Source organism: Oryzias latipes, chromosome 10 (genome assembly GCF_002234675.1).
Source record: "Oryzias latipes chromosome 10, ASM223467v1".
Taxonomy (NCBI): domain Eukaryota; kingdom Metazoa; phylum Chordata; class Actinopteri; order Beloniformes; family Adrianichthyidae; genus Oryzias; species Oryzias latipes.
In genome coordinates, this window is record NC_019868.2 from 28,783,527 (window position 1) to 28,808,292 (window position 24,766).

At 46.7% G+C, this 24,766-nt stretch overlaps 1 protein-coding gene across 1 annotated transcript in view; it reads left to right on the top strand.

Annotated features, from left to right (window-relative positions):
• fat2 (FAT atypical cadherin 2) overlaps nucleotides 1–24,766 on the top strand; it is a 93,915-nt gene that overhangs the window by 43,935 nt on the left and 25,214 nt on the right. Inside the window, exons 8-17 of the mRNA XM_023959404.1 lie at nucleotides 745–807; nucleotides 1,122–1,334; nucleotides 1,869–2,079; nucleotides 3,092–6,759; nucleotides 7,682–8,078; nucleotides 11,177–11,376; nucleotides 12,426–12,579; nucleotides 13,655–13,888; nucleotides 16,495–16,884; nucleotides 24,148–24,359. Of these exons, the coding sequence (XP_023815172.1) occupies nucleotides 745–807; nucleotides 1,122–1,334; nucleotides 1,869–2,079; nucleotides 3,092–6,759; nucleotides 7,682–8,078; nucleotides 11,177–11,376; nucleotides 12,426–12,579; nucleotides 13,655–13,888; nucleotides 16,495–16,884; nucleotides 24,148–24,359 (5,742 nt within the window). The remainder of the gene's footprint in view (nucleotides 1–744; nucleotides 808–1,121; nucleotides 1,335–1,868; nucleotides 2,080–3,091; nucleotides 6,760–7,681; nucleotides 8,079–11,176; nucleotides 11,377–12,425; nucleotides 12,580–13,654; nucleotides 13,889–16,494; nucleotides 16,885–24,147; nucleotides 24,360–24,766) is intronic.

Here is a 24,766-nt window from a genome sequence, read left to right on the forward strand (position 1 = left end):
GATAACACCAGCGTCCAGACAGACCAGAGACGCAATGGAGACGGCTGTGAGAAGGACCCCCCACCCAACGTAAGGGAGGCGCAGACGGACCGGTGAAAATCAGGCGTGAGCCTTTTAGCCCAGCTGGAGGTTGACCCTGGTTTTTCTGCTGTGATTTGTTTTATCCTGACATCCATATGTCCTTCCCCTTTATCCTTTACACCTAAGTTAGTCCACTCCAAAGCAGAAAGAGCTCTACAATAGGGTTATGTGTCCAAAAAAAAGCCAGACTCCTAAAGAGTCTGATACCAGAATGGACATAATGAAGCTTTTCTCCAAGGAGAAACTTTAAAAAACTTGACAAAGTTTGCAGAAGTGCTACTCAAGGCAGCTTCAAAGGAGGAAGAGAAGGTCTTAAAGCAAAATGAGGAGAAATGTGGGGCAGCTTCTCTCTCAAGAACACAGGCCTGAACATTTGTATGAAGCCACAAATGCGCTGCAGCTTGGAGATCTGAGGAAAGCTCGGCTCTGCTGGGTTTTATTCTTTGAGCAGCGAGTAAAGCTAACCGCTTTTGAATTCACTTTTTGATCTGGGTGACTTCCTACAAAAGCTACAGTCTGCAGATGAACCTAAACTTTTTTTTTGCTTTGTCTGAACGACATTAAAAAGACACAACTGCACATGAGATTTCAGCAGTCTGACTCAGAAACCACAAACCTCTTTGTTCTGTCTGAGTAAAGTCTGTGTTCGTCTCCGAACTGCAGGCCTACATCCGCGTCCTGGACATCAACGAGCATCGGCCCGTCTTCCTGAAGCCGCTGTACGAGGTGAGAACCCGTTTCATGAAAACACACAAATCTGGCAGCGGACACACAAAAACAGCCTTTTTTTAGTAATTATGGGTGTGTACGCAGCTGTGGACCGCAGCTGAGAAGTGTCAACACTCTATATTCAAAAAGTCCTCAAGCATATTTCTGTGCACTCAGAGCTGATTAACGCTTTCCCAGCAAATGAGCAGAAGAAGAGAAGGGAAAAGTCAAAGCTAGCTTTAAACGACGTTCTTGTTGAGGGTTTTGAAGCAGCGTGGCTTTCCAGTTTGTTTCCCGCCTTCTACATCAGACCCCGTCACCGTCTCTTTCAGGTGAGCATTCCTGAGGACACGTCTCCATGGAAGGATATCCTGCAGATCAGCGCTCAGGACCTGGACTCCAACAGCAAGCTGGTGTTCTCCATCCACAGCGCCGTTCCCCCTGACAGCACCGGGCTCTTCCACCTGGACCCGAAGAGCGGCGTCCTGGTGATGACGGAGCCGCTGGACTTTGAGAGGACCGCCGTTCACACCCTCGTCGTCATGGTGATGTTATGAAAGGGTTGCTTTGAAGGGAATCAAAACCTCCCCCAGACTCTCCTGACAAAACTACATCTATTCACAACATTTACATGTGATTAGGATGCAAGAATTTTCCTTTTTTTAGCGACTGCTGTTATGGTTAGAGTAGGCTCCGCCCACTTTCATAGCTTGTTTTTTGTTGCAACATAAGGAAGTGAATAATTTGACTCTTAAACAAATAAGTATTTTGAAAATATATATAATATTGTTTTCTTAATCTTACAATGAATTTACATAAAGATAACTTCTACTGTTTCTACTGCATTTAGCTTAAATGAACTAAAGTTGAATAATCTGAATTTGACTGATTTCACTTAAAATCTGGATTAGCAGACGTTTCCCCACATGAGCTTTTTTCTTCTGTGCTTTTATTGTTTACAGCAGATGAAGTCGCAGGTGAAAGAAAACAGTTTGTCTCAGATGTTGAAGGGGGGGTCAACGCAGGAAATGAGATGTCGAGACTCTAAAAGCTCCGCCTCTTCTCCCGCTCCTCCTCAGGTGCGTGACCAGGAGATCCCGATGAAGAGAAACTTCGCTAAGGTTGTGATTCACGTGGAGGACTGTAACGACCACTCGCCAGCCTTCCTGAGCCCCCGCTATGAAGCCAGCATCTCTAACCAGGCCCCCACAGGCTCGGAGGTCATCCGAGTCAAGGCCCTGGACAAGGACACGGGAAGCAACGCCGACATCAGCTACTCGCTGCACTCTGGTGAGCAGAGGCCTATTTTTACATTTCATCGCCGCTCGCGGCGTTTTCACCTCCGGTCTGCTTCACATTCACCTGCCTATGCACAAACACACCTGGGAGGGGACAGCACCCCCCCCCCCCCCCCCCAGCATCTTTTAAAGGTCAGACTCCACAGAAACAAAGAGCTGGAGGTCTCAGAGATGAAGTCTGAGACGCCTGACCCGCTGAAAGACACTCATCTTGGGTCATTATTAAAGCCTCACCCTGGGCTCACACTGCATCCAGTCCGACTTCGATGCAGCCACCGGAGCGGTGGAGCCACGGCAGATGACTCACATCGGCTATGGATGGCTGCAGTCCTGCTGCCGCCCAGCCTCGGCCCTTTTTGTTATCTTTCTTATTAAAAGGATGTGCAGTATCATTAAGGATGGGTTGGTTCTGGACTTCTCAGAGCAGCCTCTCGTCATCCAAGGTGTTAAACGACCGATATGACGCTCTGCCACGCACTTTGTGATACCGTGTCAACGGAAATGATGTACTGTTTACACCGCGATGAAAGCATAGCGAGTAAAGAGGAAAATAGGTTTCCTTTTGAGAAATGTACCAGATACACTTTCCACTCGCACTTTGGTTTAGGTCGTTTAATTTGCCCCAGCTTCACAAAAAAAATTGAAGCCAAAATGGACTTGGAGCACCGGAGAGGCTGGACCGGACTAGATACCGTGTGAGGGCTTCTCGCACAAGTTACGTAAAGACTCTGGCGGCTGCACCACAGCCGGACCGGATGCAGTGTGAACCCAGGGTCAGTCGGGGGGTTGACCTGTACAGGTAGGCAGGTTTTTGGGTTGTCAGAAGTAATTTGCTAATACATTGAACAACAAATTGAAAACAAAATGTACTCAATACTTTGTCATATTTCTGCACATTTGTTTAAAAACAGAAAGGAAATGATCTGAATACTTTTTTTTTAAGTTTGCTTCTCCAGGAAGCAGCAAACCCCACGTCTGAAGCTGCTTTACCTCTTTCTCTGCAGGAAACACCGACAACATTTTCTCCATCGATGCGGAGTCGGGCTCCATCCGTGTCTCCAAACCTTTGGGCCTCCAGCATCAGGACCACTTTCATCTGTCAGTGAAAGCCACAGATCAGGGTTTCCCTCAGCGCTCCGACCTCTGCACCCTCCACCTGCACATCCGCCTCTCCGACCGAACGCCCCCAACCTTCTCCTCGGATGAATACCTGACAGAAATCAGCGAGCTGAGTGCTCCTGGCACCCCAGTGGTGACCGTGTCGGCCTCCAGTCCTGCTGCAGTGCATTATGGGATAGAGAGCGGCAACACAAACGGGACGTTCTACCTCAACCCCTACACCGGGCTGATTTCTATCCAAAAACACCTGGACTTTGAGGACCACGAGTCCTATAGGCTGGAAGTTGCAGCCTCCACCACAGCTGGAGCTTTGTCCAAGACCTTCGTCAGCATCTACGTGATCGACGAGAACGACAACGCTCCGAGGTTTCAACAGAGTGAGTACCAAGGACACATCAGCGAGTCTGCTCATGTGAACAGCATGGTGATGGGACAGAGCAACGCGCCGCTGGTCGTTCATGCCTCGGATGCAGACCGAGGTTTCAACTCTCTGTTGACTTATCAAATCCTCGAACCAGAGGCTCTGAGAGTCTTCCAGATCGACCCGAGTATGGGCACCATCTCCTTAGTGTCTGCTGTCGACTTTGAGGCCAAGGCTGAGTATCACTTCACAGTGCAGGTGAAGGACTCTGGGGAGCTGTCACTGCGAGCAGCAAAGCCTGCCAAGGTCACCGTACGCATCCTGGACCTGAATGACTGCGCGCCGCAATTCGCCACGCCAGTCCTCCAGTCATCTGTCATCTGGCCGGCTGTCAGAGACGCAGAGGTTGTTCGAGTCACGGCCCGCGATGATGACTCTGCAGTCTCATACAGCATCACTGAGGGAAATCTGCACCAAGCGTTCTCCATCCATCCAAATACTGGAGTCATCAGCGTGAGCAACGTGACAGATTTCCAGCCGTTTTACCAGCTGCTGGTCAGAGCCTCAGACGGCCTCTATAAAGACTCTGCTGTGGTCAAGGTCAACGTCACAAACCTGACTGACAGCGATCTGCAGTTCCAGCAGAGGGTGTACTCGGCCGGCGTGTCAGAAAACCTAAAAGCGGTCCAAACTTTAGCTGCTCTCAAAGTCTCAGGATGCTTCTTAAACGAACCTCTGCTGTATTCAATCATTAACCCGATGGGAAAATTTAAGATTTCCCAGACTTCAGGTGTGCTCGAAACCACAGGTGTTGCTTTTGACCGAGAGGAACAAGACGTATATGACATTACAGTAAAAGTGCAGGACATGAGAGATCCGCCCAGAACGGCAACCACTCAGGTCAAGGTCTTTATAGATGACGTTAACGACAACTCCCCGCAGTTTCTGAACTTACCTTTCTCCATGATGATCTCTGAAGACTCTGAACCCGGAGATGTTTTGTATCAGGCCACCGCCATCGACAGCGATCAGGGGGAAAACGGCTCCATCATTTACTCCCTGGTGGAAGACTTTGACTTCTTCTGGATAGATCCAGACGTAGGCGACATATCTCTTAAAAAGCCGCTTGATTTTGAAGCTCTGAACAAATACGTGCTGACGGTCTTGGCCACAGATGAAGGCGAGCCCGGTCTCAGTACCGTTTCCCAGCTTAGTATTCAAGTTAGGAATCAGAGTAACCCGATTTTCCAAACACTACTTTATCCACTCAAAGTTCCGGAAAACGTTCCTCCGTTCACCACTATCCTGCATGTCCAGGCCAGGAACCCCGAGGGTTATCGACTCATTTACAACCTGGAGGAGGAGAACGCCTCCAGACATTTTCACGTGGACTTCAAGACCGGCGTGCTGACGGTGACCAACCCTCTCGACTACGAGAGCCAGACTGCGCACACGCTAACGGTCCGAGCCACTGACGCTGTAACAGGCTCCTTCTCTGAGGCCACCATCGAAGTGGAGGTGGAGGATGTAAACGATAACGCTCCCGTTTTCTCACCGCTAACGTACGCCGCAAACATTGCAGAAAGGCTTCCAGTCAACACGTCCGTCACACGAGTTTCTGCTTCAGACAAGGACTCTGGCAGGAACAAAGATTTGACCTATGCCATAGTGACAACAGGCGAGGACGATGCCGATTCTTTTGAGATTAACCAAAAAACTGGCCTGATTGTCACACGAAAAGTCCTGGATTACGAAGAAAGAAAGCAGTTCAAGTTGAAGGTCAGAGCCACGGATAATGGCTCTGTTCCTCTCAGCAGTGAGGCTTTTGTCACGATAAATATCACTGATGTGAACGACAACCCTCCAGACTTTATAAGCTCTGAGTTTAAAGCCAAAGTAGACGAAACTGCAAACTGTGGTCACTTAGTGGTGAAGATCCAGGCGTCTGATCCGGATTCAGCCGACACCAAAAACCTCAAATACAAGATCCTCACTGGGAATCGGGACAGATACTTCAACATCAACGAGTCCTCAGGAGTCATCTCCTTCTCCAATGTCTGTAAGAGGAATTTGGATCCTTTCTACAACCTGACGGTTGCCGTGTCCGACGGGGTGTTTCAGAAAACAGCGCCCGTCACCATAGACATGATCAACAGCAACAGGTACAGCCCGTACTTCAAGCAGAGCGTCTATGAAGCAGAACTGGCTGAAAACGCTCAGGCAGGGACCCGCGTCATCAGACTGGCAGCCATCGACCCCGACGAAGGGCCGTACGGCAGCGTGGACTACACCATCATCAACAAGCTTGCAGATGAGAAGTTTGCCATCCTCAAAGACGGACAGATCATCACGACGCAGCCGCTGGACAGAGAAAACTCAACCCAAAAGGTGGTTGCGATCAAAGTGATGGCCAAAGACGGGGGTGGCAGGGTGGCGTTCTGCACCGTCAAAATCATTCTCACCGACGAGAACGACAATGTTCCTCAGTTCAAAGCCTCTGAATATCAAGTTTCCATCCAATCAACCGTGAATAAAGGTTCCCCTGTCATTCAGGTCATGGCGTATGACGCTGACGATGGCAAAAATGCAGACGTCACCTACACTGTTGACGAAGCTGAAGAGGTCACAGAGGACATCATCGAGATCAACCCGTTCACTGGGGTTGTGAGTGTGAAGGAGAGCCTGGTAGGCATGGAGAACAGGATTTTCAACTTCAAGGTCAAGGCGCGGGATGGCAGCCTCCCCTTTTATAACTCCACCGTCCCCGTTCAGATGAAAGTGGTTCCTCCTGAAGTCCCCCTGCCAAAGTTCTCAGAGCCCCTCTACTCTTTCTCTGCCGCAGAGGACTTCCCAATCGGTTCGGAGATCGGCTCGGTTAGGGCGGACTCCGACATGCCTCTCATCTACAGCCTGGTGAACGGGAACACAGTGGAAAGCAACAAAGACAAAGTCTTCAGTTTGGACAAGGAGAGTGGAACTTTGCTGCTGCAGAAGCCCATCGATCACGAAAGAACAAAGTGGTACCAGATAGACGTAATCGCTCAGGGGAACCATAACGGAACAGACGTGGCATCGCTGGTCTCCGTCAGCATCCAAGTCCAGGATGTGAACGACAACCAGCCCGTGTTTGACGCCAGCCCTTACAGAGCTTTCCTGACAGAAAACATGCCCGCTGGAACCACGGTCATTCAGGTGAGACGAAGGCTCCTCCTTTCCATGACACGAACAACAACCTTAATCACTTTTGATATGTATGAGCACAGACGATAGAAAGACGAGGAGGATCTGTATGGAGTCCAAGAACCAAGTGAAACCTTTTTGGTTCAGACGCTTTAGAGAAAGTTTTGTTGCTGCAGACCTGAGATGAGGCCTTATTATATAAAACCTCATCAACAGTGGTTCCACAGAGGGTACTCAAAGGTCAAATCTGGCATTTAGTACACAAAAAAAACAAAAAATGGGATTTGAATTGTTTCTTATCTTCTGTCAGGTTGGTAAAGAATAGTTTAGTTGAAGCCGTGGACTTTAGTCCTCTGATGGATCTACTACATGGCCTGCTGAGGTCCCAAAAAGAGCAAAGATTCTCAGCTGACGCCTCATTGCCATTCGCGAACTGCAACACCTGTAACGGCCGCAGAAGTGACCTTTTATGGTCTGTCTTTATACGATGAAAGAGATGTTTTTAAACACCTTCTAGTGACATTTTTCAGATGATGGAGGACATATGTGAAGAAAATTAAGCTTGAAACCACATTTATGAGTTTTTCTCTATTGTAATTGTTGGGAATCAAACGACATACGTTTTTGGATTCTGGCTTAAAACTGCATCGGCATGATTAAAAGACCACTGGAAACTCCTTAAAACTTGGTCAGAAAATGTTAAAAGTGGAACTTTGAGAGAATCTGGGTTTACTGGATCGGTGCTTTTAGGATAACGTCTTCTGTGTTGTAGAAACAGAATCGAAGCTGAATTCAGACGGTTGCTTATTTTTCTCAAACAGACATTTTCTGCTCCATTTTCATCCAAGTCAGGTTCTAAAAAGATCTTGATAGTTTCAGTCCCAGTGACTGGGCTGTGGTCCGTTTTAACCGTTGGTATGTCCACATCCTCCAGGTGACGGCCAACGACCCGGACACGGACACCAACGGTCTGGTGACCTACAGCCTGGAGCCGCTGGCCGATGGCGCCCAGCTGGACATCTCCCAGGTGTTTTCCATCGACGGCGACAGCGGCTGGATCACCACTCTGCGTGAGGTGGACTGCGAGAGAAGCCGGATGTTTCGGTTTAACGTGGTCGCCACCGACCACGGCGGCGAGGTGAAGCTGTCGTCCAGCGTGCGGGTGGAGGTGATGGTGACGGACGAGAACGACAACCCGCCAACCTTTTCCGAGGAGGTGTACCGCGGCTCGGTGGTGGAGAACATCACGCCCTTCGAACCCATCGTCTCCATGACGACCTTTGACGCCGACGTGGCCCTGCAGAACCGCCTGGTGACGTGTTACATCACAGGTGTGTGCGCCCACGTGCGGAGTGATGCGTTTTCATTTTTTTTCTCCCAAAGTTTGTCCGTGCAGCAGGAATAAAAAAGTGTTTACTACTCGTTGACAATCTGCAGCTCGCTGGGATCTATCCAGATAGTAATGAGGTAAAATCAAATCTTTGCTAATCGCTTTCAACTGAGTCATGACATTCAGCAGAAGATTAATCATTGAAAAGGCTGGCGCTGACATGAATACCGACTGGATGCCCTGAAGCAAACAACACAAACAAAGCCATGAATGAATGCAAATCCAGGCGGTTAAACTGCTGCGGAGCGGCTCCCTGACATAACGTCAGCCTGAGTGGGAGACGGCTGTTTGTTCTGGCATCATTTGGAATGGCAGGGTTCCACTCCAGTTTGTCACAAAGCAGCAGAAACTAAGAGCGACGGGAAAGTTGCTCCTTTATGTGGTGAATTACTGCAGAAATGTGACTATAATGTTCAAACAATTATTTTGTTAAAAATACCACATTCTAAAACATTCTTTAAGCTACATCTGCTCCTGCATGTTTGTGGACATTGGCTGCAGCCAATCAGCTCACTCAAAACCGGTCTCATGACCTCATGTTCCGGCCTTCACTGCTTGGACAGCGAGGCCTGTGAACGAAAAAACTGTTCCTGCTAACTTTCATTTTGTCATGACATTTGCAGGAAGTGGAGAATACAACGACAAAAATCGTCTAGTATCAAAATTAGACACCAACTAACTTACCTTAAAACGTTAGATGTGCTCAACTTTATGCTGATGTTTATTCAAAGAGAGTCGACGCTGCAGCCTGGCAGGTCTGATCGATGCTTTGGAAGGACCTTCCGGTGGCTAAGCTACTCAGACGCTCATGCCTACAACATTATTCATTACCATTCATTACAGCTGTCAGCAGGTTGAAGGTCTGCATGCTCCCAGTGCTACCAATGCTGTCCCAGAAACCTGTCGGTCTACCTTCGATTTATTCTACCAGGACCTGTCAGCGCCTCATCAGACCCGAGCTGCCTCTGTTACCATCCGGCGGTTTTACCCTTTAACACCGGAGCTTTGGCTCCAGGGTCGACAGTCTTTCGACTGTAACTCTGTAAGCGATGACGCTTTAAATCAGCAGATCCACAGGTGTTGGATTCAGTTGTTGCCTGCAACGTTTCTAGAACAACTCAGATAAAAACAATGTTTTTGGCGTTTTTTTTAAATAAAATGTTCTTTTTCCTGATGATGGAGGACAAAGAAAATTCAACTTATTTGTGACGTAGGAAATGCGCCAGGCCGGCCACAGGCACCTCTGCTCTAGGGGAGCAATTTCTGATCAATTCCTGCCGCTGTGCAGAAACTATGTCCTAGAAAACGACACAGGTTTTTGGATTTGGCTAGAAACGGCATCATCATGAGGACAAGACCTCTGGGAACGCCTTGAAGACGGATCTAAAGATGTCCGGAGGGGAACTTTGAAGGGTTAAAGCTCTGACTGTTGGGGGGTTTTATTTTACAGGTTTAACTCTTTAATCTGTTGCTTTGCTAAAGTTTAGCTCATATATGTTCAAGTGATGTGACTCTCTTTAAAAAGGAGAGCGTTTGATGAAACCCCTTAAAGTAACTGCGGTTTCACAAAACAGCCTTTTCTTACAGAGGAAACTATGACAGAATATGAAAACAAACAAATACATGAGAATTAAGTGGTAAAATGATGAGAAAAAAGTTGACATTTAACAACTTAATTCAGTTAAAACTTTGCGTAAAAAGGTGTAATTTTATGAGAATGAAGTCCTAAGATTGCAAAAAAAAATTAAACATTTTATGAGACTAAAGTCGTACAATTACGAAAAGAAATGACGCAATTTACCGATTTACAAGAATAAGTCATACATTTATGCTTCACAAAGTTATTTCACAAGGAAAAAGTCATGCTTTTTTGAAAATATAATGTTTCTACAAAGACAATTAAACAATGTCTGTTCAATTTATGTTGTAAACAATTCAAGAATCCGCTTTACTTGTTTCTTATTTAGTAAACTGCATTTACATAACTTTACAACTTTATTTTGAAAACAATTTTTCCTTTAAACTTTTAAAATTATACATTTACTACTTTATTAAAATGTTGACTTTTTCCTGAAGACTTTTTTGTGATATGTTATTTACTTTCTTCAGTCAAAACGCTCAGTTTGATAGAAAACTGACGTTTTTCCTGTCGGTTATCACCACGCAGACAGGACCCTGCAGAAGTTCTCTTGTCTTTGTTTTTCACCTTGACAATTTATGAACATTTGAAAGTAGACTTTTTTAGTCTGCACACATCCTCCTTTAAATCCAGACGCCTCCGGATTTAGCATGCTTTGCTAAAGCAAACCAGAGCTGAGACTCTTTAGGAGTCACCTTGGTGCAAAAGCAGCGTTTCACGCTTTGTCAAGCTCAGTCAACTTTGTGGTGTTTTTGTTTATTAAACTAGAAACCCTGAAGAAATAGTTCATCTGTGGATCAGACTGCTAATACCGGGGCTATCCTTCAAATTAAGAGCCTGTTTTGTGGTAAAGTGATTCCGAGGTGACTGCGCAGCGTAAAAACATTACAACACCTGTCGGACAGGTGTGTCACTGACGGAGGGTCGCCGTCTGCTGTGAGACCAAACAGTTTGGTTGAAGCTGTTGTGTGGTAGAAACCCACAGTCTGCAAACATGCTTCATCGATTCAGGCAGGACAGGCTCCAGCAACCCGTCCTGAAGATGGATGGATTTACTTCTTTATGGAGTGGACAGTTTGTCAATGTTTGTCAATGTGTCTTTATCGCAGACGTGTAAACATAGAACCTTATCAACCCTAAACTCGGTCCATTTGTCTGCATCGTTTCAAAAGTTTTAGAAGCTACAGTTACGTTTCTTGCCAACATTTATAAGAGTTTATACTTTTCTTATTGAAGGTATTGAACAATATATTTGTAAACACAAAGTTTAGCAGTTTCTAGTTTACGATGTTGTCTGAGCAGATATTAGAATTTCCCTTCAGTCCACATGAAAATCATCCAAATGCCACATTTTTATGGATGTTTTTCCACAAGAACTGAACACAGACCTTGTCGTGCAGACGGGGACCCTCTAGGCCAGTTCGCCATCATCCAGGAGGACGAGAACCAGTGGGGTCTGATAGTGAAGGAGAGTCTGGATCGAGAGACCAAAGACAGATTTACCCTGAGAGTGACCGCCACTGACGGGAAGTTTGAGGCCGCCGTCACCGTGGAGATCCATGTGCTGGACCTGAATGACAACAGCCCAACGTGTGAACAGGTGAGGTGTGTCCAACTTTCCCAAAGAAATGTGCCTTTCCTTTATAATCTCTATACTAACAGTGAAGATACAAATTTAAGATTGAATGAATTAAGTAGAATACAAAGTTTGTAAAAAACGTGACGACATGGGTTATACCGGAATAAATAAATAAATTTAGGTAAACATCTAAATTCCTCCTGACTACCAGCTATGCAGACGTATCCTCTGTAGAAGACTTTCTAGACCTGAAAATCTCCGGACTGCTGCATTTTACTAAATGAACTCCTTCTGGGAATCTACAGAAGACATTTGAGGCTTTTCAATGATGTCAAATGTGAAGGGGGCGGGGCTTTGGGAATTCTAGTTTTAGGTGGATTTAAAAAAATGTTTTCCTGGTGGTCAGGAGGTTCCAATCTGGCTACAGACACAAAAACAGTTTTGAAAACCTAATTCTTTTTCTTTCTGATTGAATGTTTCAGATTGGAATGAATACAAGCAGCTTTGCTTTCGAGTAAAGATGCTAGCCCTTCAAAACCAACACTTCATTCCAACGCGTGGAAGCGTTCACGTAGCTTTGACCCTTCTCCACTGGAAGCTTTCCTTCTAGTCTTCACATTATTTCTCCTGCCGTAACTCTTCAACCGTTTAGCTAATTCTCGTTAATCGTCTTGAATAGTTACAGTACGTGAAAGATGGCGCGTGTTTAAGGCGTCTCCGCCGCTGACTCCAGTGTTAAAGGGTTAACTGGGGGTTCATGTAAATGTGTGACTGACTGTTTATCCACCTTGTGATCGAGCGTCGGTACGAGCACCTCACCGAGGATTTACTTTTGCAAAAATAAATGAACTTATGAGTTTTGATGTTCTGTTTTTTTTGTTACAAAAGTCATTTGTCCTGAACTGAGATGATTCAGAATCATTTTCTCAGTCTGGAAGACTCGGTTTTTTGTCTACGTTTCAAATAAAATCCTCGGGCGCTCTAGTGGTCTTCTACGTCCCAGAGCAGACGGGTCCAGGTCTCACAGACGTGCCTCAGACCTCCTGACTGTTCGGATCTTCTGGTTCCAGCTGCTCTACACAGAAACAGTGATGGAGAACTCCTCCCCGCGACGGTTCCTGCTCAAAGTTTCAGCCTCAGATCCAGATGTCGGAGCAAACGGAGAGATCTCATACACCCTCCACGGTCCAGACGCAGACAAGTTCCACCTGGACCACCGGACAGGTGAAGCACTCTTTGGTGTCGAACCCTCCCGTCTGTTTAAAGTTAGTTTCCTGTCCTCCAGTCTTTTGAAGGCTGTCCTCCGGTTCCCTTCATGAACAGAACTCACTTCTAGTCCTTAAGCTTTGACTCTGGTCATTTACCCTGAAGGGAGATCACTTCCATCTCTGTTTGCTCTCACCACAGTGTGACGTTCAGTCGACCTTCTTCTCCAGAAAATGTAAAATGTGTAGCTAGCCCTGATCTTCAAACACAAAAAGATCAACCTTTCCACCAAAATCCTACTTCCTGTTTTTTGTCAGTCAACAAAAATACTATCATTGTTAAATAAAAATAAAAAAAAGCAGGAAATTATTATTAACTATTATTGCATTGAAGTGGGCTGCACGGTGCCACAGTGGTCTTGCCACACAGCTTGAAGGCCTCCAGCTACAGGTCTCGGCTGGGGGACCTGGACCAGAACACCAATGGGGGACCTTTCTGTGTGAAGTTTGCATGTTCTCCCCGTGCATGCGTGGGTTTTCACTGGGGGACTCTGGCTTCCTCCCACCGTCCAAAAACATGTTTCATGGGTTCATTGGTTACTCTAAATTGTCCCTGGGAGTGAGTGTGCATGGGTGTGTGATTGTGGCCCTGCAACAGACTGGCCACCTGTCCAGGATGTCTTCAGCCGTGACCACAAGTGGCCGGCATAGGCTCCAGCAGCCCCGTGACCCAGAAAGGGAAAAAACGGATTAATTGAAGTTATTGTTAGCATGACTTCATCTGGAAAATAAGGGTAAAAATAGAAGAAAATCAGTCAAATTTTTTAGCATAAAGATGCAACAAACAAACGTGTATGATCTAAATGATTACATTTACACTGAAATATCACTGCACTCTGATAGTAATGAGATAACCCCGTCTCTGTAGCAAATCTATAGGCACAAACGTGCTTTTGTGATTAAAAACTTCTTATGAACACAGAACCCACTAAGACGTCATGTAGATGATCGCATACGTCTCTCCTGACCTCTATTCATGCATCCGAGAGGTAAAAATAAAAAGTGTGTTAAAGTTTCAGTCTGCCTCTCCTCAGGTGAGCTTTTAACCCTTGCTGTGCTGGACCGTGAGAGTGACGGCGAGTTCAACCTGGTGGCCAAGGCGACAGACGGCGGGGGCCGATCCTGCCAGGCCGACATCCAGCTCATGGTCCAGGACATGAACGACAACCAGCCGCTCTTCTCCGCCAGCCACTACATGGTGACGGTGTTCGACAACACCACGGTGCGCACGCCCGTCGCCGTCATCTACGCCAAAGACCCAGACGCCGGTGAGCCACATCCTGATGCTCGCTGCAGTGAGGACTTGAGCCTTTTGACTGCAGCTGAGACCGCAGAGAAGGTCCCATTGTTCCTGTCAGGTCACAACTTGTCCCGTTAAAACCTTTGTCCTGGTATCACCAGTCCTTTACAGAACTCCCAACAGGCCCTTCTTTGTGTTTGTGTTTGAGCTGAGCGCAAACATAATGCAGGACTAATCCAGAGATTTGGTGCTGGTGCTTTTTCACCGTCTTCGCAGCTGTGTCGGGGCTGGTTTGTTGCATAAATCAGCTTCAATCTTTTTAGCTCAGCCTTGTTAGACTTTAGCTGCCCTGAAAAATGTTAAATTTCATCTGAACTCATGACCACCACCGGAGAGCAAGTGTCTGGATTGTTTTAGGTCATCTTTCAAATGTTCCTGCAGAATTTTAATCTGAAGGTTGAACTTCAAAACATCGACTTTACAGGAAAACTGGACTGAGCGACGTCATCCATAGAAAATGGTTCACTTCCAGCTCCAACCAAATGAAACCAATTCAGTCGCAATGTTTTTGCGATACAGACGCCGCCGTCTTGGCAGTTGATCCAAGTTGCACTGAGTCAACATTTCTAAGATGAGCTCAACCACTGTCACTGATCAGGAGTGATCTTGTTTTTAAACATTTTGAACGGTGGACGTGGGCGCCAGCAGGCTTCACCTACGTTTATTGAGGAACCTGATTGGACAGTTTGTACCTTGATAAACTACAGAAAAACACCGACCAATAGAATGACTGAGTACCAGCTGTTTATTTCTCTATAGAAGGGATTTCGGCTTCTTGGAGCCAGCAGGTACTTCCTGTTTGGAAATCCAGAGGGGAGGAGTCACTCAGTCCAGTTCTCTTTTACAGTCAATGATATAATCCCCTCCTCGTTGTTCTCCTTACTCACACCATGCACCCCTACCCTTCACTATATCCATGAACGGTTGTCCTTTCTCCACAGACCCCAGCGCTCAGACCCTCATTCTGTCCTACTAAAGATTCTAGATGAGAATTTTTGCAGCAGGTTAGCTACATGAAACTGTATGTCGACGACAGTGTAGTTTTCATCTTAGCATCTTGGTTTCCTTCCTTGTGTGTGCTCATTCCAGGCCAGCTCATCTATGACTTCATGTACCGAGGACGTCACATCTCAGTCGAGGTTAAAGATCTTCTCGTTTTTGTACGAGTTTGCCTTCAAGAGGGGAAGAAAATGTTTCGTTAATGTCTTTAAAAACATTTCATGATGAGCTGAGATGTTAGTTCTTGTTCCGTGTTCAAAGCATAAAGCGGATGTGAGGGGGATGATCCAACCTTGGGGTCACATGGGCTTTTTTGGTTTATATGTGGCTCATTTGAAGTCTGAAGGTCAAGGTCTGGCCTTGACAGCACAGTGTGAAACCAAACCCAAGTTTGGTGCACAATTCTCTGAGCAACTGAATTCATCTTTGAGCCCTTATATCCCCACCAGCACAGCTGAAGGATCTTAATTCCTCTAGAGGAAGGGTGCAGGGAAGTGGAAGGAACCTTTAAAAAAATAAAAGCTGCAAAGACTAGACTACAAACAAATAGATGAGAGAAAAAAGCCCTTTCTTCTCATTGGCTTCTAGAAAAACAGCCAAAGTCTGGATCAGGCCTCAGTAAAGGTCTTTTTTGTGCATTATGGATCCAAACTCCTTTGTTTTAACAAGCAGAGTTTATGACGTCAGAAAATACTATGAGCTCCAAAGTTTCTTTTATTTACAGATAAACAAACCCCAGGCAGTCGGCGTGTGCGTCTCGTTTTTGTCCTTAAGCGCTCCTGATTGTGCGCTCTCGTTCTTCCCTCTAAACGGTTTAGCTGAACATATATCGGGCGATTCCAGACCAATTTTCCTGTTGCTGGTGTGTTGGAACGCCTCGGCGCCGCAGGCGGTTCTGTGTTCATTTGCAGCCTCTGATGCTCTTTTGGTCTCCAGTTATTGGGCCGCGAATGGGGGCTGTTTTATTTTTTTTTCCCTCACTGGTACGGGCTGCAGGGCTTTGAAGTGCGATTGAAATGCTGCTCAGAGTTTACACAAACACACCCACAAAATGCAGCTTCTGCTTGTGTAACAGCTGCGGTACAAAGAGCAGAACACGCACACCACTCCCTCATGCCTGCTGCAGCATGCCTCCCCGCTCGCGCCAAACTTTTCTCACAGACGGATCTCAGGCAGCAGGCCCATCGTCTGCTGCCGTCTGATGGTTTGTCGGGGTTTGGACGGAGAAACCAGCACATGTGACAAAAGGACAGTTTAACACTGATCCACGCAGATCCAGCAGTTAAGCTGCTGGCACATCCTCCGGCTGCTCTGATTCAGGAGAAACAGTCAGACGGGTTTTAATCTCCGTCTGAGTTTAATCCCGTCGGTCTCGGCAGCAGATCCTGGATCCCGCAAACCTGTCAGCCTTGCTGAGTCAGCTTTTTTAGTGTTCAGGCGTTGGATTGGTGGAGAACTTTCTTCCTTTATAACATCCCAGAGGCTGTTCATGGACAGAAGTGGTGAAGGCGTGTTAATAAAGTTTTATTTTTCCACCTTTGTGTGTGTGATGAATGACTGATTGTCTGTGCTCAGGTATAAACTCGGAGGTGAGGTACAGCCTCATCGCAGGCGATGCCGGCTACTTCTCCCTGGATGAGTTTTCGGGGGTCCTGCGTTTGGAGCGACCTCTGACCCCCGATACCCCGCCCACCTTTGTGCTGAAAGTGAAGGCAACCGACCGCGGTCTGCCTCGCCAACTCTACTCGACCGCCACGGTGACGGTGGACGTGGTCTCCCTGGACGACTACCAGCCCGTCTTCCTGAGCTCAGACTACACGGCGCAGCTGCCGGAGTCACTGGCGGTGGGCTCAGAGGTCCTGAGCGTGTCGGCGCTCACCGCAGACGGCGGCGGTCCGGACGCCATCGTGTACCGCATCATTTCTGGGAACGAGGACGGGCGGTTTCTGCTGGACGCTCACACAGGTAAGAAGAGATTCATGATTTCAACAGGTTCAAATGGGGGATTTCAGACAAAAATATATTTAAAAAGATCCAAAAGATTAATTTTATTCAAAGATCATTACCAAAATAGTGATCTGAAAGCAGCCTTAACTCAACATTTGCATGACTAGTTTGTTTTTTTAGGGTCGTCTAATCAGCCCTGACAACACAAATCACACATTTCTGGATCTGCATCAAAGGTGGTTTCAGTTTAAAACAAGAAGAAGAAGAGGTCAGTTTTAAAGCTATCGCTAAGAGAGTGGAAGATTATGAATTTCTTTAGAAAAATTGGCTTCTATAAAAGGCACAGTTAGTTAGATTCACTCCGCTTCCTGTAGAAATGAATCTGTCATCTGTAAATGAGGCTTTGGTTTATGGAGAAAAAAAAATAACCAAGAAGATAGAAAAATGTTCACGTTTCCCTCCGATCATCCTGATTATCTATTGTCAGTGTTCCCAGAGGTCTTTTTATCATGAATATGCAGTTTTTAGCCAAAATCCAAGGACATAGTTTCTGCAGAGCGTCAGGACTTGAGTCGTGGGCGGGACTTTTGTCACGGAAAACCCCGCCCCCATTGCTGTTGTCTGGAGCTCTTTGTTTACATGCTCTTCTGCTAGCTTACAGCCCCCTCACACCCCCAACTCAACAACAAAAATGGCGACCAATATTGGTCGCTGTCCAGGCGTCCAGTTCCGATCCAGATTCCAGCTCAGACCAGGAAAACAAAGACGTTCACGGATCTGTTTGTCTGCAAGTGGATGCATCAGAATGGAGCTTGTGGCCCCGCCCAGCATATTTTCTACGTTTTAAACGGCGTTTCATCTGCTTCTGATTTAAAAGGATTTGGAAAAAAAACACACCCCATCAGTGGAGCAGGTAGAACCTGTGCTGACCCAGGCTAACCTGTGCCATCATGTGCTAATCTGTGGGATTCAGCAACAGTCAAGTCTACAGATTAAGCTGTTTATTTAAAAAATAAACACTGAGAAGATGCTGATTTTGCTCTACAACATCTTTTTTTTTAACTTGTTCTGTCCAACAACTGAGCAAACAGATTAGAGTTGAAGGCCTTTTGTGTTGGACAGGTACACCCCCCACCCCCTCCCCCCACTACTCTACCCCCTACAACCCTCCTCATCCGCCATGTTCCTCGACCCCTCCTCTCATACCCCCCCCCCCAATGCCTTCCCCTCTCTACAAAGGGGAGGGTGAGCCCCAGTGGGTCACGGTGAGCCAGCCCACAGGTCCGTCCTCACTCATGCACTCTCGCACACACACTCACAATCTACTGGTTGACCCCCACCCCCTGTCGCCACACAGTGTCCCGCTCCGGCCAACCATGCCCCCGGCGCAACACTCCCGACCCCCACCATAGCCGACAGGATACCCACAAGCCTGGCCACCCTGGGAGGACCAGGTGGGTGAAGACCGGCCCCCCCTCCCCGACCCCACCCATGTATGGTGGTGTGTGTGTGCTGTGTGTGTGTGCTGTGTATTTGCTGTGTGTGTTTGGTGCTGACATGCAATCTGTGGTGTGTATTTGCTGTGTGTGGTGTGCATTTCCTGTGTGTGTGTGGTGTGCATTTCCTGTGTGTGTGTGGTGTGTATTTGCTGTGTGTGTGTTTAAAGAAGAAGTTAAAATTGTGGGGCGGAGCAGTGAAAGATGAGCACGGATGTTTCACCGTACCCCCCCCTCCACCAGACCATCCCCACAGTAGATGAATCAATGTGTCTAATAGGCGAGTAAAAGTGGAATGGAGGGCGGGCGCCGACGTGACCCCAGTGAGCCCCGCCACCATGTCCCACCCATCCCGTTCCCGGAGCCCTATGAGCCTGTGTGCAACGTTTGTTTGGGTGGGAGCGGGGAGGAGCAGGCGAATGGGCACAACCGGAAGGAGGAAGGCTCCCCCCTCCTCCCCAGCCGGCCGGGGTAGACCCCCCCCGGGCAACCAGGCAGTCAGGAGGCGGCAAAGCCAGCTGCAGATAGAGGCCAGAGCCGACCCAGCGCCGAGAGACAGTCAGCAAGGAAGGGGCCCGGTGCCAACCACCAGGGGCAGGAGGTCCAGCCCCACCAATCGTACCCTGACTTTCCTGGGGGACAAGCACCCCCCCCAGGGCGCCCACCTCTCCTCTTAAAAACTAAATCCATAAATACAGGAAGAAAAAAAAACCTCTTCTACAACATTCCACAACATCACTTTCACTTTCCCTCAGACCGGAGGCCAACGCCGTCTAAACGTCGGCTCACGGCGAGTCAGCGCCATGGCCTGCCTGCACAGGATAAGAGGTCTTCTTTGTTTCTCTTCAAAGACATGAACGCAGCAGAAGTTCGCTGCTTTAAAGGGGAGCACACAAAAGAACAGAGTTTGAGCGGTTCCTGAACGCCTCACTCCGCTCTGTCTGCCTAAAAGTCCTGTGATAGTTTTAGGCGTTCAGATCGCACAAGAAGATGACGCTTGCCACCATTCACCCCCACATGGTGGAAGCTGTTGAAACACCTGCAAAAAAAGAAAAGACAAAGGTTTTCCTTCAGCACTTCTTCATCTCCTGGTTCTTCATAAGCAGAATCAGTTTTCTGGCGTTTGAATTAAAGCAGAGTCGTTGTTTTCCCGTGGACCGATGCCCTCGCTGTGATGTTGAGAACGCTCTGCATCATTTATGAGTTCCTGCTTTTTGATGCTCAGAAAGACTCAGCAAAAAAATGAATTATGGATCGTCCATCATCTGCAAACATCTCCAAGATGCCTTTAAGGACACGGCTGCAATCCGTAAACCTCAGAATGCCTTCCACACTCGCTTTGTTTCAACCCACTGATGGCGTCAGATTGGCGTGGCTTCGCCGTCATGGCATCGTCACAGCAAAGCCTCAAACGTCTGCGGAGGAAAGTCGGTGCGGTCGGACAGGGAGAGGTGGAAGAGGAGGAGGAGGAGGAGGAGGAGGAGGAGGAGGTGAAGCACTGAGCATCTTTCTGCTCCTCCTTTCCTTCCTTCCTCCTTTCCTTCCTTCCTTCCTTCCTTCCTTCTCCTCACATGAAATCAGATCTGCATGTTCTTTAGAAGCTTGTTGTGGGAGGAAACGCAAACAGAAGATGAATGGAAATAAAACCAAAACCCCACGTATATATCCTAAGGAAGTTTTACAATTATTATTGGATGGCCGCAGGACCTACATGTTGGCCTGTTAAAGCGTGAATTTCATTTTCTTCCACCATATGAAAACTGTTGTTTGAGCAATCTTCACGAGATTTCAAGCAAGTGCCACCAACTTGAGACCTGGCGTCCAAATACGACGACATCACATTGTGGGTTTTATCACCACCGAAGTTCAATGTGATTACTTGTGACGATGAAATAAAAAAAAAACACATTAAAAGGGAACTCAGGTTTCAAGAGGTTAAGTCTACAACCACAACTAAAGTTTGATTGACCTTTGACATCAGAGAAAAGGCCACCATCTTGAATTATTCCAAAATATATATATCCCCTTTTTCCATGGAAACTGTTGAAACTACCTCAAGAACCAAGACAAGACGAAGGTTTTCCTTAAGAACTTCTTCATCTCCAGGTTCTTCATAATCAGCATCAGTTTCTGGCGTTTGAATAAGATATTTTAGATGGGAAGAAAAGTGGTTACTTCCTGAGACGTACTTATTTTTTTCTATAAGTTTAAACAAAGTTTTAGTGATTAAAAAAAGAACAATAATTCAGCATTTTTGGTCAAATCTACCCCCTTATTAATCACCGATTTGGATTATCCCAGATTAAAGTTATCCTGGATCAGATTGGAATCCTGGTTACTGAGATGGGAAATGACTTCCTGTTTTTACTAAAACTCATCCATCTCTTCTGTTGGTCCCCATAAATGTTTTGACTAAAAAAACAGTTAAAATAGTAATAATCTAGGTGAAAATTCCCTCAAACAATCTTTAAATCTTCAGATGAAGTCAGAGGAATCTTGTGAATTACGTTGGTTCTGCTTTGTTTGGTGTTTTTTTTGGTCTCTGCAGCCTCATACTCTCACAGCGCTTCACTGGGACTGTCAGACCTTCAGTCATGACAACAAGCCTGTTGGTAACCAGGAGCTCAGTGACAAATTACCGCACTGCTTTTCTCTGCGGAAAGAGGCTGCACGCTGTGCAAGACCAGCTCCAACTGCTTCCAGCAAAACACAGAAATGAAAGCTGGCAGGAGGGAACAGCAGGGGGCTGATATCAAAGGTGCTCTGTGCAGGATTTACCATTCGCCACCACAATAATCTGACACATTAGCGGGATTACTGACGGTGCACAGGCACAGAGACGGAGCACAACGCCGTTGGGAATTCCAGTTCTCTTTTGAACCATCAAATCTGGGAATCTTTGACAAAGTTTACACTTGAAAAACCAGAAGATTAATATGACATTCTGATCCAAAAAGGAACATTTTCTTATGTCAATAAATTCTTGGATTAGTCCCACAGGTAAACCCGACGGCGTTCCCCTGAAGTACAGAGCGGGTTCAGGAGAAAACACAGTTCACGTTGTTCCAAGTGGGACTGGTTTAGGTTCAAATATGACGTAAACATGGATGCTGCTCACGACGTGATCGAGAAGGGAAGACAATGAAAACTCTGAAAACAGAATGTGGGACGGAAAGGAGGATGGATACACAGCAGAGAATCGATAGAAAACAAAATCTACTTGAAATCTAAGTTAATTATGCATCTTCCATCACACTGGGTGGACCAGAGGTCTCTGTGATCAGTCCTGGGGATCAATAAAGTGACTCCTGCGCTGCGAGTTAACGATTCTGAACTTGTTCAAACCTGGAGGGTCTGGGTTGGAGCGGAGGTGGTTGTTTTTATTGGATCCTGCTTTCTTAATGAAATGCGGCTCAGTAGACTGGCTGGCAGCCCAGAAAAACAGGCAGCACCCCCCCCCACCACCACCACCACCACACACAAACACACACATTCAGTCCCTGCTGGGGGCGAGGAGCTCCAGCAGCAGATTCACCGCTGCTGCGTGGTGGTGGTGGTGGTGGTGGGTGGGGGGGGTAAATTCTCACTCAGAGTACGAGAAACAAACACATTTTTACCGAATCAAACCATCTGGATTTGGATTACGTGATTTGGATTCAGTGGTTTGGATTCAGTTATTTGGATTCAGTGATGTGGACTCTGATTTGGACTCCGTGATTTGAATTTTAGTGATTTGGATTCATTGGTTTGGATTCCTTTACCTAGATTCAATTATTTGGATTCAATGATTTGGAATTAGTGATTTGGATTCAGCGATTTGGATTCAGGGATTTGGATTCAGGGATTTGGATTCAGCGATTTGGACTCCATGATTTGGATTCAGTGGTTTGGATTTACTGATCTGGATGCAGTGATCTGGATTCAATGATTTTGATTCAGTGATTGGGATTCAGTGATGTTGTTGCGGTTTCAGGAGATAAAAAGATCAGAGGTATTCCTGCAAACGTCTGATTTAGCAGTCGGTCCATACAGAGTTCTGGATCTTATGTTGCGTATACGACCCACACATCATGATATGATTATGTAATTGACACACGAATCACTAATGAATTGCATATAAACAGCTCAATAATCACACACGTGTCGATCTTTGTGTGATTTATTCGTACTTCTTCTTTGGTTTAAATGTGGTTCACTCCTGATACATCTGTGAAGATTTCAGCTAATTTTATGACGGAACACGCACACAAACACAGAGGAACACCCAAACAGACATGTGAAGACACAGATGAAGCCCATCAGAGTTGTATGATGTGACGGAGGAGCAGAGGGTCCAGCTGAGACGGGACATGACAGGCTGCATCAATGGAGGCGGAGCCACTGAACGATTTCTCTTTTACTGCCTTCATAAATCCAAATTGGACTCCACACGTGGATGACGGCGAGCACACGCAGGCCGCCGTTCGGAGATTTACAGTTCATGAAAGATGAAACAACTGAGCTCTCAAAAACGAGGGTTTATGGGGCTGGTCACATGACCCCCCACACATCACTTATCGCCGCTGTTAACATCCAGAGCGCCTCCCTGAACATCCGTTAAAGCCTGTCACTCTGCATATTATTGACTCTGCATTCCTCTGTGACGAGAGCTGCAGCGGAGCGATGATGAGAGGAAACGTGGAGGAGAAAGAGCTCAAAGAAATCCTTTAAAAACATGTTTGTTCTTTAAAGAAACACTAAAGGTGACATTTTTCACTCATCAGCCTCTCAGAACAGTCGGTTTGCTGCATGTTCCTCACTTCATACATCAACAGCATTTATGCAACATCACACATGAGGAAAACACGCCTCTTGGTCACTTTTTATCTCATCACAGTTAAAAATGAAAACATCTTTGTTTTGAGAATTATTCCTTACGTTTAAAGTTCTTCATTTAAGACAGAAAAGAAGTAAGTTCTTCAGCAGCAGGACAGAGATTTGAAGCTGGTTTGGACACCATGAACAAAGACCGGAGCAGCTCCTGTTCCTGAAGTCTGATACGTCCAGACAGCTTCACAGGTCTGAACATGAGCAGCTGTCCATCAAAAACACGCAAACAAGTGGCTTTCATAACAAGAAAAACCTTTAAAAGGGCCACAGGCTCCCTGCTATGCCTCACTCTTTTTTTTTTTTTTTTTTTACCTTGTCCTGTCCAACAGCTGGGCAGACAGATGAGAGCTGAGGGCCTCTTGTGTTGGACATATTTTACTTTAACAAGAGGGGTTATTAATCTTCAGACAAACCAAAGGTATGTCTGGATAAACCCCTTTTGTAATTGAGGCCAAACTTTATTAATTTCAATCATGTTTGAAGATCTTTGGTGTTGGACGGGACGGAAAAGGAAAGAAGGGAAGAAGAGAGAGGGACGTTAGAGAGAGGGGGGGAAGGAGGGTGATAGTAGGAGGGGAAGGGGGATAAGACCATGAAGCAGCATAAAGCAACAAGTTTACTGGTTGTTAATCACCATGGTAAGGCTCAAATGCAGTACAAAAAGGGCGGAGCCTGTCCACACACACACCCAAGTGTCAAACACACCTGCTAGCTGCAGAAATGCTATGCCTCACTCTGATGCATCAACTTGCATTTCCTCGTCAGGATAAATCACAGGTGTGGGACTCTAAACATGAGTGAGAAGGTGGGGGTACGTGTCCAGATGGGACTCATGTCAAACATGTTTCACATCACAAATGATGTTTGATTTTCTGCGTCCAGTCAGACTGAGTCTTTTAGCATCTTCTCCTTTCAGGCCTTCTGACCCTCATGGCGCCGCTGGATTTTGAAGTTTCCCGGGAATACTTCCTGTCAGTGGAGGGGAGCAGAGGCAAGTCCCCCCTCAAAGACATCACCACCATCATCATCAACGTGACCGACGTCAACGACAACGCGCCAGTGTTCAGACAAAGCGACCGCAGCGTGGACATATCCGAGGACCTGACACCAGGAAGTCTGGTGATGAAGGTGAGTTTCTACTGAAGTCCTGCATGGTTCAGAGGGTAAACATCTGCAGAAGCGACGCTAACTTACAGGAAGACTGAACACTCAGATCAGCTGCTTTTTCAAATCAGATCATGAGTGAAGGTCTGGACTTCTGGACTAGCTTGACAGCGTTCAGCAGGTATTGATAACGGCACAGAGTGATGACAGGACAGCCGGAGACCATCCGAGCCGCAAACCAGATGGAACACGCTTGCTGCAGGTCAGCAGGCATGTCGGCTGTCACGTCGGACCAGCGGCAGATAACGCAGCAATAACACAGTTCAGCAGCTCGCTGATGTTGGCGCCACAGCTGGATGAGTCTGGAATCACGGCGCTTCAGCGTCGACATTTTCGCCTGCGCCGCCATCTGCCTCCCATCAGTTTACCTG